The 15,600-nt window shown below is 38.0% G+C and overlaps 1 protein-coding gene across 1 annotated transcript in view; it reads right to left on the bottom strand.

Annotated features, from left to right (window-relative positions):
* DST (dystonin) overlaps positions 1–15,600 on the bottom strand; it is a 312,608-nt gene that overhangs the window by 117,701 nt on the left and 179,307 nt on the right. The window contains 5 exon segments of the mRNA XM_063330292.1: positions 240–375; positions 1,038–1,126; positions 3,698–3,832; positions 11,905–13,500; positions 15,116–15,214. Coding sequence (XP_063186362.1) covers positions 240–375; positions 1,038–1,126; positions 3,698–3,832; positions 11,905–13,500; positions 15,116–15,214 — 2,055 coding nt within the window.

Below are 15,600 nucleotides of genomic sequence, written 5' to 3'. Positions count from 1 at the left end.
ATGCAAGGCACACATTATTAAGACTCTTCACAAAAAAATCTGATGAGCAGAATGTTCATATGCACAGGTAAGGTGACACACAGTATTCCATAGCAAATACACAAAACCTTCAGTCAGTTAAATCTCAAGTTCTTTTACACACTGTTAATTGCAGCTTCTTCTTTTACTGATCACGTGGGGTTCCAAAACCATGCAGTAAACCTCAAAAGAGACTGAAATGTAAGTTTCAATCTTGTTACCTTTTCTTCCATCTTTTCATCACCCAGATACTGTGCTTCCTGCAGCTGCTTCAAAGCTTCATTGGATAACAAGCTGTAGCTCTCCTGGAGGGATCTGACTTGCTTTTCCATTTCATTTCTCTCTTCATCTGTCATTCTATTAAGAAAAAAAGAAAAATGCAAGAAGATGATCTTTGAGTAATTTGTAACCTGCAGGGAGTGATCTGCTTACCTTTACTTTAAAAAAGAGGGTGAAATTGCTAAAAGTAGTCTGAAAAAAAAATACCCCAATTATAGAATCTTCTAGAAAACTACAATCTGCTTGTAGTTATTCAGGAAAAGAAGTTACGTTGATCAAGAATTTATGTGGAATTGTCACTAAAGCATTTAACATCTGCCTGCGCCTTTGCTGATTACTAGTCAAGACAGGTCGCACAGCTAGCAAGGAGTCCTGAGATATCTCAGTGATTTAGTATCTTAAGCAGTCTGATTTCAGACATAGATGAAACAAAATTGTGACATATAGTTCAAGTACTAATTTACTACTAATTTGTTAATTATTTTGACTTCCAATGAAAATTACTATCTAATGTTTTTAAACTGATCAGAAATAGATAAACCTAGTCAAAGTGTTGAAATAAACAAAACTGCATCAAGCTTCTGCAAATGGGAAAACAAAATTATAAAATTAAACAATTCCCATATTTGCATGTGAAATGTAACTGTAACCATAAGGTGAGGATTATGATTTCCTTCCAAGCAAACGGTATGTACTGATTCAATTAATTTACATTATTTCAAAAATAAAAACCGGCATACTTGTCACTGTGCTTAGCTAAAAATGACTGAGTAGTCTGCAGAGCTTCAGCTATTTGTTCTTTCTTGGTTGACATTTCATCCAGGGAAATCTGAAAAATAAACAACCTGTGTTCAAGACTTCAACATGCACACACATGAAAAGAAAAACAAACAAACAACATAGTATTTCTATCTGCGACTAAACTCAACAGTGTAAGAACTTGATTTTTTTTTTTTTGCTTTTTTCCTATCCTAAGGATACCAGCTATCCTTAGAATGATATTATGTACTATGGAATTGTATCATTTATACATGGATAAGTTGTTGTGCCATACTTTTTGGTTAAATAAGCTGTTTGTATTAGAAAAGTATTGTGTGAGACAAAAAGGAGGTATTTTTAAATGTTATTTGTTTGAAAATTAACCAATCATTTAAAAGCACTCATTATAGTTGGCACAGTTTAAAGCAGCTTTATAAAGATATGTGTACAACGCTCATGTTGAAGAAGTTGCTCACCAAGATGAGAGATAACAACTTTTTAAAAAAAGATACCAGAAGGCCACAAACCTTCACGAAATTAAATCATGGAGACAAGCACAATACCAGACTCTTGGAAAAAATTAATTACTTATTATATTCTCCCCGCTATCATTTCTGTGTAATCCTCACTAAAGCACTTGCTCTGGCAGAGGAACTTGCAAGAATGTAATCTTTTAACTTTTCTGAGAAACTGCCTGCTGTCTCTTCAGAGAAAAACACTCATTTCGGATAAATAAAGGGGAGTCTAGGACTTCATGAGCAAGCCCAAAATATGTTCATTGTCAGTGCCAAGAGAAGTCCAGCAAGGTGCTTGGGCACCCTGGGCACCTGGGTCTGGACACAACCAATTCTGTCCCTGTGTGCATGGTGTGAAAGGGCCTGAACATGCTCTTGAACAGAGCCTCCCTCTGCAATGACCGCCAGAGAGCCCAATCACAACCCCACCACTTGTGCTGCTTGGAGAGAAACCAAGAGAGCAAGCACTGTATGCACTACACAAGAAGGGGACAGGAGCAGGCTGAGGTAGGAGGGGGGGTAACGAGCTCCGCTTTGCTCTGGGGAAGTGGCATCATTGCAGCTGCTGTGTGTGCCCTGTCACTACTGCCACCAGCTTCTCCACCTATTCCACAGTTACACCCCACAGCAACCCCAAATCACCGTGTGAGATGTATTTCAGCTAACACTAGCTATCAAATCACTAGTCTACATGTTTCTACAAACTTGTCGAGGCACCTGTGCTTGTCAGTGGAGACACCAGGCACCTCCGGAAGGTGATGCTACCCCACCGGGCTGTTCCTCAAGGGAGGAAAACACCCTAGGGAAATGTCCACCTCCCACAGGCTGGAGGAAGCCGAGGAGGCTAACTCGCAGGTTACTCGCTGAGGGCTCAGGCTGGACGGGGAAGATGCCAGCCATAGTTGCCATGGGAAGCTGAGATGCTCTACAGAGTTCAGCACTGGCCCAACACCGAGAAAGGTTTGCACTGTTGTCATTAACAAGGGCAGAAAAAGACCAGTGTTGAATGTTTTTGCAAATCCTGGTCCTAACTGTTAGTGGTTTACCAACCAATACGCTCAAATCAATACAAGCTGACTTGCTCCTATAGTACAGGGACAGACTCAGTAACAGAATTAACACTGCTCCTCTATGAGCAAGCAGTGCGCTGGGACCGGTGGCCATCAGCACTGCACGACTGCCGACCTGCCCCACAGCAAACTTGATTTATGCCCACACTGCTCTGGTGGCTCTAACCAGCACCAGCATGCGTGACCAAAATAAAAATGCGGGATCAGGCTGCCAGAAGGGACAAAATCACGTTTGCGTGACCACACATCCAGCCCGCCCTGAGGGATGTGGAAAAGAGACTGCTCCATCTCTCTGCTGCTGAGTGTGCAGGTAGACCTTCACCTACTGCAATCTTTTTAGGTGTCATTAAGCTATTTTGTGGGACAAACCTAGCAGGGGGGCTGTTAGAAATGATAGGAAACTTCCCAGATGGAAATTTATGGTTACGGTCAGAGTTACAACTGTACACAATGACAATGGACCTGTTAAATACAAAGGTGGCAAGATGGGCCACTCCGGCTGCCTATGGACTAGTGTGATAACGAAGAGGGCTCAGTCAACACCTGCTGTATTTCCTAAGACAGTAATTTTGACTATCCCATAAGAGGACCCCTCAACATAACTTCTGAAAGCAAACAAAAAGAAACCTGGCCCTCAGGCCCCTTCGACAACTCTCGCCTTCCTGGTGCCTGGGTGGAAGTTACCGGACTTTATTCACTGCACTATTTCAGGCCAAGGGGGCAGACCTACAAAGTGCCGCCCTGCCAGGAGGCACTGTCTCTCTACAAAGGCTGAGTTACGGTCTGCAGGGTCTAGTTTCTCTAAAGTGACGTTTTGCAGTGTCAGAATACATCACACGCCAGGCCTGTGAAAAGCAGCTTGCGCTTCTTGAGTAACATGTTTGTGTTCCTAAACATCGGTGTTCATTTACTCAACCCTCTAACTCAACCAAATGTGAAATTACATGTGGATAGTGATGTGGAGAAAAAAAAGTATTTGTGGAATATTTTCTCACTTTAATCAACACAGAAAGCTAAAAAGAGGAAGTGGTGTTTTACCGAAAGACATCTGTGTACCTGATGCTTAGGTAAATCTGTCTTTTCAGCCTTTTCTCCTTCTTCTTTGCTGAGTGTCTTGCTGAGGTTTGACACCCATTTCAGTAAATCCCCAGCCTTCTCAACATGCTCCTTCTTTTCTTCTGCCATTGACTTCTGATGAGCACCGCGAATTGTAAAAAACATGTAAATGTAAATAGTTGGAATATTTAACATTACTGTCCCTAGAAACACAATTCTATCACAATGTCAGTATGATCACATAAACATAAAGATTTCTTTTTATTTATCACCACATGCATTACTACGACACTTTGACGTAGGAACAAAAAATGCCACATAATTATAGACATTAACAAAATAATTCCTCAAATGATTTGTAATCCTAATTATGGTGCTTATTCATACACATGCACATTCATTATAAAATGATTGATATTAAGAAAAAGCAGAGCTTCCCAGCCATTACTCAGCAGATAAAATCTAAACAACATTTGCATATAAAGTATCTTTGAATTGCTGCCTTTGCATTACCCTCAGGTGTGGATATATACAGTCAGTATAGGATATCAGTATTTTGCAACCTATGCACATGGATTACTAAATTACAATCAGGAAGAATACATTGTTTTTATGTCTACAGAAACAAGAACAATAAAAGTAAAATACTGAGACATTACATCTTTTCCTGCACAGGAAGATAAATTTTTTATAGCAATACAACCTGTTAGTAGTTTGAAACTTAACAATACTTAGAAAACACACTTAAGCCCTTACATGTATCACAAGTAAAAATGAAGACATTTTATTTCAATGGAATTTTTTTAATTTGGTATGTAATTCTAGTTCACTTGCCTGCTAGAGCATGAAAGAGATTCTAAAAAAAAATAATGTTACCTGAAGTCACAGAAAAAATTAGGATACGAGTAGCCCATTAAAATTAATGAAATACCAGTGTGAGAAAAATTACTTATGTATATGTGTTTAGTAGAATGCAGATTTAACCCTTGTATACTTTATTGCCACTTTTGTAAAATGAATTATATCTGCAAACTGATTTGTAATATTAAATTAAGTATCAGGTCACATGAAATACTGCACTGTCTTCATTTGCAAAATGGGCAATCCCTTTCAATTTTTAGTATCAGAAGCTGATTGTCTCACCTAAATCTACCCATTTTACACTAATGTTAACTTCACCAACCTCAGTATAACGTCTGATTTACACTACCTACATGTAGATAATGTCACATGAGGCCTTCAGGTAAAGACTAAACACACAGTCTGCATTTTGAAATTATGAATCTGCCTAAGTTTATCTATAAATTTCAACTTTGTAACAAGTAATATCTAATTCCAGTTTTAGTGGTTTATACTAATTAGTTTTACAGCAACTCACAATTACTTTAGAAAACACCATTTATGATTTTCCATAAAGGCCATCTTAGATCATTTCCTTGACTTGAATGGGTTTTAAAGCCGGCCCCAAAATGAGCACTAATATCTTTGTTCCATTACGAATTATAGTAAAGACTGGAAATTCCCGTTTTCATGGGCTGAGCTGCTTCTAACAATCGCAGCCCAGTGTGGCAATCAAAAACAGCTGTCTCTAAAGCTTCTTTGTAGGTTAACTTCTTCTTTGTTTTGGGACATGTTAGAACTTTAACATACGATTTTTCGTCTTTCATCTTAGTAGCTGTGACAGCATCAATAATACCATTCTTAATTGCATCTTCCATTGTCAATCTGGAATGAGACTTTGGATCTATCAACCCACCAGTCAAGTACTGATACTCCAGGCAGCGCATACCCATTTCTTTGTCTATGGCATTTACGTGCATAGCTTCAATAGCAGACATCACTGTGTTCCTTACAGGGTGAATGATCCCAGTATAGATCAGTTCACACTGCTGGATTTGCTTGGCACAACTATCATCGATTAACTCCCTTTGCAAAGCTTCTGAAACACTGTACTTTTTCCCAGTAAATGGATCGATTATGCCTCCTGTACTAACCTGAGCTTCCAGACACCGGAGGGCAGTAACTCTATCTACCAAGTTTTTGCGTGAGGCTTTTAAAACTGGAATTCTTTCATTGGTTTCAGAAAGCCAGAAGCCTGCAATAGGACTGTTTAAATCTTTATTTGGCTGTGAACTGCTAACTAAAATATCCCCAAACTCATTAGCTGTGATTAGACCCTCCTTATATTTATTGACTAACACTCTGCCAATTCTACCCTGATTTAAGGTCTCCTCGATATTAAACTGTATACCTGTTTTAAGATCTGTAAGCAAAAGAAAAGAATTCCCATCAGAGTCAAAACATGTAGACTCCTTCCAATCAAATTCCTGTTTGGAAAGTTCAAGATATGTAGCTTTATCAACGCAATTTTTTTGATAAGCCTCATATGAAGTCATTTCAGCTCCTGTTTTGATGTCTACTACAGAAATTTTATGACTTTTCTCTGCTGATGGGCTGCTTATTTTCCTTTCACCAACTGGAAGAAGAAAGCATTTACTGCTTACACTGAACAAACACATTTTCAGCAAATCACAATAGTACATAGCTTTCCTATTATTTGGATTGTGAAAACATTTTGCATTACTAGAAGGTTCATGCAAAAATTTTAAAATTGTGTTATTAAGCAAGCCAAGCTGCAAGGCGGTTTCTGGAGGTACACGGACACTTCTCACAGGATCAATGACCCCTCCACTTGCAATCTGAGCCTCAAGGATGTTTTTACCTTTTTGCCTTTCTAAGAGTCGAGCTTCCATAGCCTGATACACAGAGATCAGTTTCCCAGAACAGCAATAGCCCAAAACAGCTTTCTCTGCCTCAAGCAGTCTACTCTTGAATTCATTATCTGCGAGCCCTCTGATGACTGAATCATCAACAGAGAATTTCTGACCTGTTGTAGGATCAATGATGAAACCAGTAGCTGCTTGGGCCTCTAGAAATGCTGACGCCAATGCTTTTCCTATGATTCTTCTCTTTGCCGCTAAAGCAAAAGAGAGTATCTCTTTGCTCGATTCAAGGTACAGCCCAGCTATAGCTGTAGGTTTAGTTAAAAATTTTTCTAGACTTTTCTGAACCTCATCAATAGTTTTCTGCCCTGAACGGAGCTGCTGAACCGTAAGCCTGTCTAAAAGTTTAACTTCAATCAACTGTCTGGCAGTTACATCATGTCGGAGACCTTGAAATTTAATATCATCATATTCCTCTGTAAAATATTCCAACTGCGTAGCATCATCAACAGTTTTCAACATCTCTTCCCCTAAGAAAGAGCTCATCTTTGCAAAGTCTTCTCTCCTAAACCCTTCGGATGTTTTGTATCCCTCAAACATTCTCTCTTCATTACCAAAAGTCTTGTCATTTTCTTGGTTTAGTGTTGTGACTTCAACATGCATGTCATACTGCTTGTTCTTCACTATCTGTAAATAGGAATTTTTTGACACAGTGAGAAATACATCTGCAGAACTACGCTGTGCATATTCACTCCTAAATCCACCACCAGAGAAATAAAAGGGAGAACTTGAATGTTAAGTCAGAAAGGAGAACTGCTACAAGCATCGGAGAGCAGAGAAATATAGATAGCTAGAGTTCTAAAGTGCATTTGACATTTCAAATATTTATTTGGTAACAGGAATATGACTAGACAAAGCAACGATAACTGTCGTATGCTACTACATGAACTTAGTGCTGTTAATCAAGGCTTATTTTGACCAATAATGATACAACGCTGTATGTGAATTCCTATTTCTACTACAAAGCTTTTAAATAAAGTGTTTCTTGGATATTAACAAACCAGCTACAAGATCTAATGAAAAGCTTTTTGTGTCACGCAAGAATGAAGGGGTTCCCTTCACCAAGGTAAGAGCATAAGAAACATCAGAGAGAGTACAGAATAGCAATAAAGCGCAACTAAAACCAAATAAACAAACAGAATAGTAAAAACCAGCACTAGGAAGGCAAACCCTCACAAAACGTAGTGTGTACCTCCATGGGATGCAGTTTTACCACTCCTAATTCATGTTTCATGTCTTCTTCATGTCTAATAGTTTGTCTGGAACTGTGCAGGTTCCTGTTTCTCAATGTGTCCCTTTCAGATGTTCCAGAGATTTGGCTTGTTTTATCAAAAGTTATCTGGAATTGCGTACTCGTTTGGGAAACAAACTCTGTAAAAGATGGTGGGCTTGAATCTTCTTCTAGTGACTGGTTTATTCTTGACATCTGGAACTGCACCTCTCTTGGTATTGTATCATCAGCGCTCACGTACAATGTATTTTCTTCTATTTGATCAGATTTAAAACCTGCTCTCTCCTGCTTTTGCCTTAACAAAGGTGAGCTAGGTTTTGCAAATTCTCTAGCTGCAGTGTCACTCAGGTAATTTAAATCATTCCCTCTTCTTTCACAGTTCAATTTAAATCCAGAATCTTGGAGCGTATTATTTTGCTGCACTTCATTCTGAAACAAAAGAAACCTGTGTTCATTCTCCTTGACCTGCATGTCCATTTTCTGTTTCAAGTTCTCAACTGTGCGCTTCTGCACTTCCAATTCTTCCTCAAGTTTCCTGCACTTCTGGTGATAGTCCATTTCAGCTTGCTTCCCTTGCTGCAGTTGTTCATGACATTTTTTAAGCTTTTCTTGTAGATCTTCCATTTGTATCTTGTACAACATGATGTTCTCCTCAGCCATATGCTTTTCCTGCTGAAGAGCAATACATTCTAGTTTTATGCCAGAAACGTCCTTTTCTTTGATGCTATGGGATTCCAGTAATTTTTCAACTTTTTTCCTAAATTCCTCTGCAGAGTGTTTAAACTTAATGGATTCTTCCTGAAACAGAATCATTTTCTTGCGTGCCATTTGTTCATCCAGAGTCTTCTGATGGAGTTCATCCTGTAATTTTTTTAATTTACTACTTAGCTCTTGTATATGAGCTTGCTGTAGTTGTATCTTCTGCTCATGCGTTCTCTTTTCCATAGAAAGAGCATTCATTTGGGCGTTTAGATTTTGAACCTCCCGGTCAATGCTTAGGGTGGAAGCACTTTGTTTATCCCATTTTTGTTTATATTCACTAGCTATGTCTTTTGTTTTTGCTAGCTCAACTTCTAGGCTTTTGATTTTACATATGAATTCTTGCTCAATTATTGTTTGCTTGTGCAATTGTTCATTTGTTGTACGCAGTTGCTCTTTGAAACCATCTGCTAGGCCTTTTAACGCATCATTTTTCTTCTGAATACTTTGCTTTTCCAAAGTCATCTTCTCTGATTCAGACTGAATTTGCTTCATCAGTAGTTTTGTTTCAGTATTCCATTTATTAAGGTCCTCTATCTTTCGTTTCAATGTTTCTGTCATCTGATTACTTTTGGATAACTCATTCTTCAGCATCTGAATTTCCTGGTGGTTCTCTTTCTCTACTTTTGTTTTTTGAAGCAACTGTTCCTGAATTTTCTTATATTGGTCTTGAAGATTATTTGCTTCTCCTTTGCATGACTGTGTTCTGTGTTCAGCTGCCAGCTTCTCTTTTTGAAGAGAACTGATTTGTGAATTTAAATGTCTGATAGTGATTTCAGCTTTTGTCTGTGATCTAGTTAATTCCTCTACTTCTCTTTTTAGCTGTGTCTTTTCTTGCTGAACAGATTTCAGCTCTTCCTCATAGTTCATCTTAATTTTCTTAAGATCTATAGCTTCTTGCATCACCTCTTCAGCTTTACCTGTGGTTCTATACAGCTGCTTCTCCAGTTCTTTCAACTGTTGCAAATATCTCTGCTCTACTTGGTCTTTTTCCTCCAACTTAATTTTTAGGCATTTAAGTTCGCTATTGACTTTATCTAGTTTTTCTTTTAATAAACGAGACTTTTCTTCTGTTGATGATTTCTGAAGCTCAATTTCATTCAGTTCATATTTCAGGTCTTTAATAGTTTTATCAGCTTTTTTGTTAGCAAGGGTTAGCTCATCTACCTTCTGTTTAAGCTCTTCTACTTTTTTGGCTTCTTGTTTCTTCTGGAAACTTGTAATTTCAGAGTCAGCCCTACAATGGCTGTGTTGCCCAGCTGTGAAAGTTGGCAGGGAAGTTTCTCTAGTTACAGAGTACTTGCCTTCAACAACCTTCCTTCTGGCTTCAGTTTTCTCTTTCTCTTGCAGCTTTATTTCTGATAGATTCCCTTTAAATTCAAGATCTTGTTCCATTTGCTTTATCAGTCTCATAAGTTTTTCCTCTCCTTCTGTTTTTTTCTTCAGCTCCTGCATTAAGGTTTTTTTTTGTTGCTCTAAATCATGAAGATTAGTATCTTTTCTTCTTAGATGCTCTTCAAGGTTTCTTCTGGTAAAGGTGCTTTCCTCTACCTGATTTCGGAAAGCACGGAGGTTTTCTTCCAGTATACCTCTTTGAGTCTCTGCCTGAAAAATGAGCTGTCTTACACACTCCAACTCCTGCTCTGCATCTGCTTTCTCTTTCTTAATGCTCTCTAGATCTACACGACACTGCTTTGCCTCTTGCTCAGCCTTGGTCTTCTGAAGACAGATCTCTTCCAGGTTCTTTTGCTGCTTCTTCCGCTCTTTTTCTGCAGCTTCCCTCACTTTAGGGAGCTCCTGTTCCACTTGGAATTTTTGTTTCTTCATATCCTCCAACATCTCCTCAAGTGTTTTTACCTTTCCCATGAGTTTTCTGTTCTCATCAATTGTGCTATTTTGCTGTGCCCTGAGATCTGAATATGCTTCACGCACTGATGCTTCCTTATTCTTTAAAATCTGTAAAAGAACGAGATAAGTTGGAATGTACTTTTTGTAATACAGCATATGAAACATGTAAAAACATGAAAAACTCTTTGAAAAGCGGAGTGGAAAATACTTACTCAGATATATATGGTATGTCCAGAAAGTAGGACGAGCAGTTCCCACCACCATCACCTTCTCTTGAGTCAGTAAGCTTCAGGAAGTTACCATTAGCCAAATATGAAACCCTTCATAAAGACATCCACAAAGCGAAGAAGTCCTGAAGCCTCTCACTTCAGCCAGATGCCTCTTAGCGGTAAGCAGCGTCAAACAACAGCTTGCATATGCTTTTTCTCCAAACAAACAGGTAGAGCAAAAAGTGAGCCAAACGCTATGTGCAAGAATTCCCAAGGAGAAAGCAGCTACCATTTCTGGATCAGTTCAGTAGGAGCAGCAAGAAGGATTTTATGCTTGCAAGCACAAATAACAGAAGAGAAGTTTGGAAATCCCCTCCAAGAAAAGAAAGAGCTAGAGCCAAGATGCATCAGGTCCAGAAAGAGAAGTAGCTAAACTCCAGTACATCTATGGTCCGTAGTGTGCTCCACAGTCCCAATGCCTCCACTGGTTCAGCTGGGGGACTGGTAAGAGCCCAGCTGCTCTGCAGTGTAGACACAATTAGAGGTATAAACATGGTAATTAGGAAAATCCTAGTGAAAACTAGTTGGCTTATAGTCTCTGCATGTTGGCAGATCAAGGGAAACTCTTATAAGCGAGATGTGTATTCACCAGCAATAATATGGTTGAAACCATACATACCTTGTCTTCATTAGCACTACTATGGTTTAGTTACCCAATGTGAGCTAATGTGAGGTAAGAACACACCTATATTCCTATGATCATACAAATACAGCATGAAGGGTAATTATAGGAACATTTTTAAATAAACAAAATGTTGGCTTAGTTCAAAATTACCAGATTTACTTCATTTTTCATATGATATATGAAACTTATTGCCTAAAAGGCTAATGCAAAGGCAGCTTCTTCAGTTCCTCTCCACGTTTCACCAGTGTCACAATTTTGAACAGACCCCAACGGATACAAAACATGTAAATTGATTTCTTATCGGATTTCTTTTTATGCTCCTATAGACACAAAATATAATGTTTGATGCTTGAAAAAGAAGAACTAAAAATATAGATACAGTCACAAACTATATCTTGTTAACTTCCATTATTTCTTAAGACATGGCTGAGCATCAGCTGGGTGGAGAAAAGGATGGCAATTAGATAGCAATACAAAATAAACAAAAATAAATTTATAAGAACCTAAAAAATGTAAGCATCCCAAAATGCAATGTAATTAACATCATTAGCATATTCATTGTTTGAATTATGTTCAATCAATTTTAAATCACCTGACCTTGACATTTTTTGAGATTCAAATGTTGATTTAGATTGGTTTAGAATCATTCTTAAATTAACTGTTTCATTTCCATTGCATAAAAACTCTGGTACCTTAATAATAGTTGTGCTCCTTTTCTCTTCATTATCATTGTCTCTTTTTTTTTGCTTTTCTTTTTTTTCAAGTGAGGCTTTTTTCCCTGTTTTTTCACAGAATATTTTCTGGAGTTCAGTGTTTTTTCCAGGTATCTTTGTGCTATAACCCTTACCTCTACTGTCCACTTCTGCAACTAGCAATAAATCTTTACATTTCTGACCCTGTTCTAGCCTGTCTTCTTCACTCTGCTTCTTCCTGCTTATATTTATGTTGTCCAAAGCACAAATTTTACCCTGTGATATTTTCTTCTCACTTACTTTCTCATCATAACTCAAAAGTTTTTTTGCTGATCCATGTTCTGATAATGGAAAATAATCCTCTTCTCCGGAAATAATTTCTGCGAGGGCTATATTTGCATTTAAATCACCAGTATTTCCTAACAATTCTGCACCTAATCTTGGATCACTCTGCATTGGTGACACTTCAAAATCTAACGGGTGAGATTCGGAGGCTTTCGCTGCATACTGACTCTCTGAAATACTTCCTGAAGAAACAGCCAAAATTTTCCGCATTGTACTCTTGGCTTCATTTGGATTTAAATTTGTTTTTTGTAGCATTTCGTTTTCTGCTATGAAGTAACTTTTACCCAGAGATGCTCTGTGCAGTTTGTTTATATCCCTTTCAACACCACCAGAAATGCCTGGCTTGCTCCGAGATTGCAAATTTAACTTTGTTTTTTCACCTCCATCGTGCACTGTCAGCTCTCTGAAAGAGGATGCAACTTTCTCTAAAGGTGTTGCATCCCTTACACCTGAAAGAGAGTCACCTTTTTCACCACACATTTGAAACTCTCTGTCTTCACAGTTTAAAGTATTATGGGCTGTAAAGCAATGTTCTTTACACTGACAGTCAAAATGAGGTCTCGGCAAAAAATGTTGCTGCTTGTAAGGGCTGATATCCAGGGCATGCTTTCCAGTTCTTGAAGTAACTTCATCTTTCTTCGCTGTTAGCTCCAAATTAGTTTCTGATGGCATCTCACGTTCTTCCTTTGTCGGAACATCATTCCCTGCCTTTCTTGACCAATTTTTTCCTGTGGTTTTGCGTATCATTTCTGCTTCAGGCAACTTCTTTGATACCCCCTCTGTTTCCTGTCTCCCTCTATCAACAGTTTGCTCATTTAACATTTCACCAGGATTGTTATCCATACTCACACAGACCTCAGCTGAAACAAAATAATCTTTTCTACCATTTTCTTCTTCTTTACTTTGATTACCAAAACCCATTAAATTCTTTTGCTCTGTATGTAGCTTATTTTCTCTGTTACCACTAATGCTACTTTCTTGACCACTGACATTTAAAAATTGCTTTAATGTTCTATCATTTTTGATTTTATCGTAACTGTCTACATCTAATTTTCTTCTGTCAATTTTAGATTTATTTTCTGTGTGTTTAGGTTTAATGGAAGAGTTATCTTTTTGCAAATACTCCACATCCATCTTGCTTTCATTAGGTGTGTTTTCCTCTCTGAATTCAACAGCTTCATTACATCCCAAACGTTGAAAGACTTCAGCTGACTTCACAGGTTGCTGGAGTTCACCCTCCTCTGGTAAGCTCTGAGCATGACAGCACATGGATTAAACTGAGATATCATGGAAAGGATCTTATTTTTTCCATATTCTGTTCATTCTTAATGCCATTACTGAGAGTTAGAAAGAAAGACTGGCACGGAAGAAAATCTTGGAATAATCACAGACTTCAGAGGTCTGATCCCAGAAGAAAAAAATTATCATTCCTCCTTTGAAAATTATTATTCATTGTCTGATTTACTGCCCTGATTACAAAGTCAAAACCCATCAAATCACTTTGAGACTGGAAACCTACTTAGGTTATCTTCAGAGAAGCCATCAAAAATTTAGAAGGTGGAGGAGGATGGAAGATGGGGGGTGTTTGATATCTAGAAAAGCAGTCCTGGAAATTCAGAACAGACTGAAACCCAAAAGAGTTTAAAAGATTCCATTTGCTCTTGAAGAACGTGAAGCTTATCAGCATTTATGGGTTTCTTGATCCTTATTTCAATTCTTGTTCGTTTCACTTTTTATCCTTGATACCATTAGGATTAATAGTTATACTGAATCCTCAGTTATAACGGCTACTGATCAATAAACATTATCTGTTTCCATCCGTATGCTCCACCACTTCATGACGCACAAAGATACATGCTGTTAGTGTCACAGTTTGTCCAGAGGTATTGAATAGCAAGAAAAGCCAAAAAGACAAAGCCTGCACCAGAATTACACATTAGTTTAAGAACTCTGATTCTTTTTCTGTAGTAATAACATTAAAATTTATACCTTTATGAGAGAATTCTCCAATTTTATATAATTTACATAGGACTACATTTAATACAGGCACAATTAATTTCAGGACTATATTTAATATGGGCATTATTTTAGAGATATGCTCTGTATATATTATTAAAACACTGCAGTCCTTAAAGAATGACTATGCAATCTCTTTCAGAGAGAAATGTTTCCAAAGAAAGTCAAGAATTTAGAAGTATTTTTTTCTCAATTATTTGGAAGGTTGATTCTGCAGCAAGCATGAATTTTGAGTATTTTGTCTGCTCAACTTCAGTAACCTACTCTTGTTACTAAGATTCAACGCTAAGCATAAATAAAATGTCGTTTGACCCAAGGAATCAGTGCAGTAGAAAGGCAGAAGGCAAAAAAAATATCTAAACTTGTCAAAGAAACTTAAGAAATGAATTAAGCAGGCATCACATCTCCCTGTTTAAAGAGCTCCCTTATACATTGTTACGTGGACCAGAATGCACACTATGGAATATTAAAGCCTACATAGGATATCAACGGTGCATGCACACTAAGCTTGCCCTCATTTTAATGTCTGCATTTATCCAAAAGATCAAGGCCTAAAATATTAAAGTATTAAAATATACTGTAGGTAACTACATCTCCATCAGAATTTAGTGAATCATATGATCCTTCTAGCTGGAAGAACTGGTAAAATGTATGGATGGTACAGGATTTTGTCTACCTGAATGATAATGGTGTACTTTAACACTCCTACATTCCTGTATAAAGTGCAGCATAGAAGGTATTTTGGTCTTTCATATCTGCTGCTAAGTTTGTGAATAATTCTAACAGGCATATTGCTCTTTGTTTGCCTGGCGGTTCTTTTTGCTTTGGTGTCTGCCAAGGGAAGACCTACCTCTTCCTCTTCCAGTCTTTTCAAAGAGTCACCTGCAAACTTAATGTATTGGCTCATCAGGGTCACTAAGGCAGTATAACGAGTCCGTAAATCCATGAACTGCAGAGATACAAGGTGGGGAAGGAGGGAGAGAGGGAAGAGAGAGGGAAACACTCCCGTTAACCTTCAAATAAGTGAAAAACAGTACTCTAGAACCTACCCCTATTTTGATTCCAAAATCCTGAATGTGGAATCCACTCTCCCAATTTTGATTCTAAAGTTGAATGCCATCAGCAGGACGCACTTGCACAAACAAATCCTAAGGATCTATGAGGAGATCCATAAGGAGAAGAAACAGCTGACAATGCTTTGAATTCACAGTCACTTGATTCTTCCCCCGCTATAAGAACAGGTTATAAGAGGGACAAGCAGTACTAGTCACTATTCCTCTCTCTAACAGCGTTGAGACAGATTTCTCTTTCCTACCCAAATGAGACTGATTTGCC

The sequence above is a fragment of the Chroicocephalus ridibundus genome, chromosome 3, assembly GCF_963924245.1.
Source record: "Chroicocephalus ridibundus chromosome 3, bChrRid1.1, whole genome shotgun sequence".
NCBI lineage: Eukaryota > Metazoa > Chordata > Aves > Charadriiformes > Laridae > Chroicocephalus > Chroicocephalus ridibundus.
Note: the sequence above shows the minus strand (reverse complement) of the source record. Positions and strands in the feature narration are given on the sequence as shown.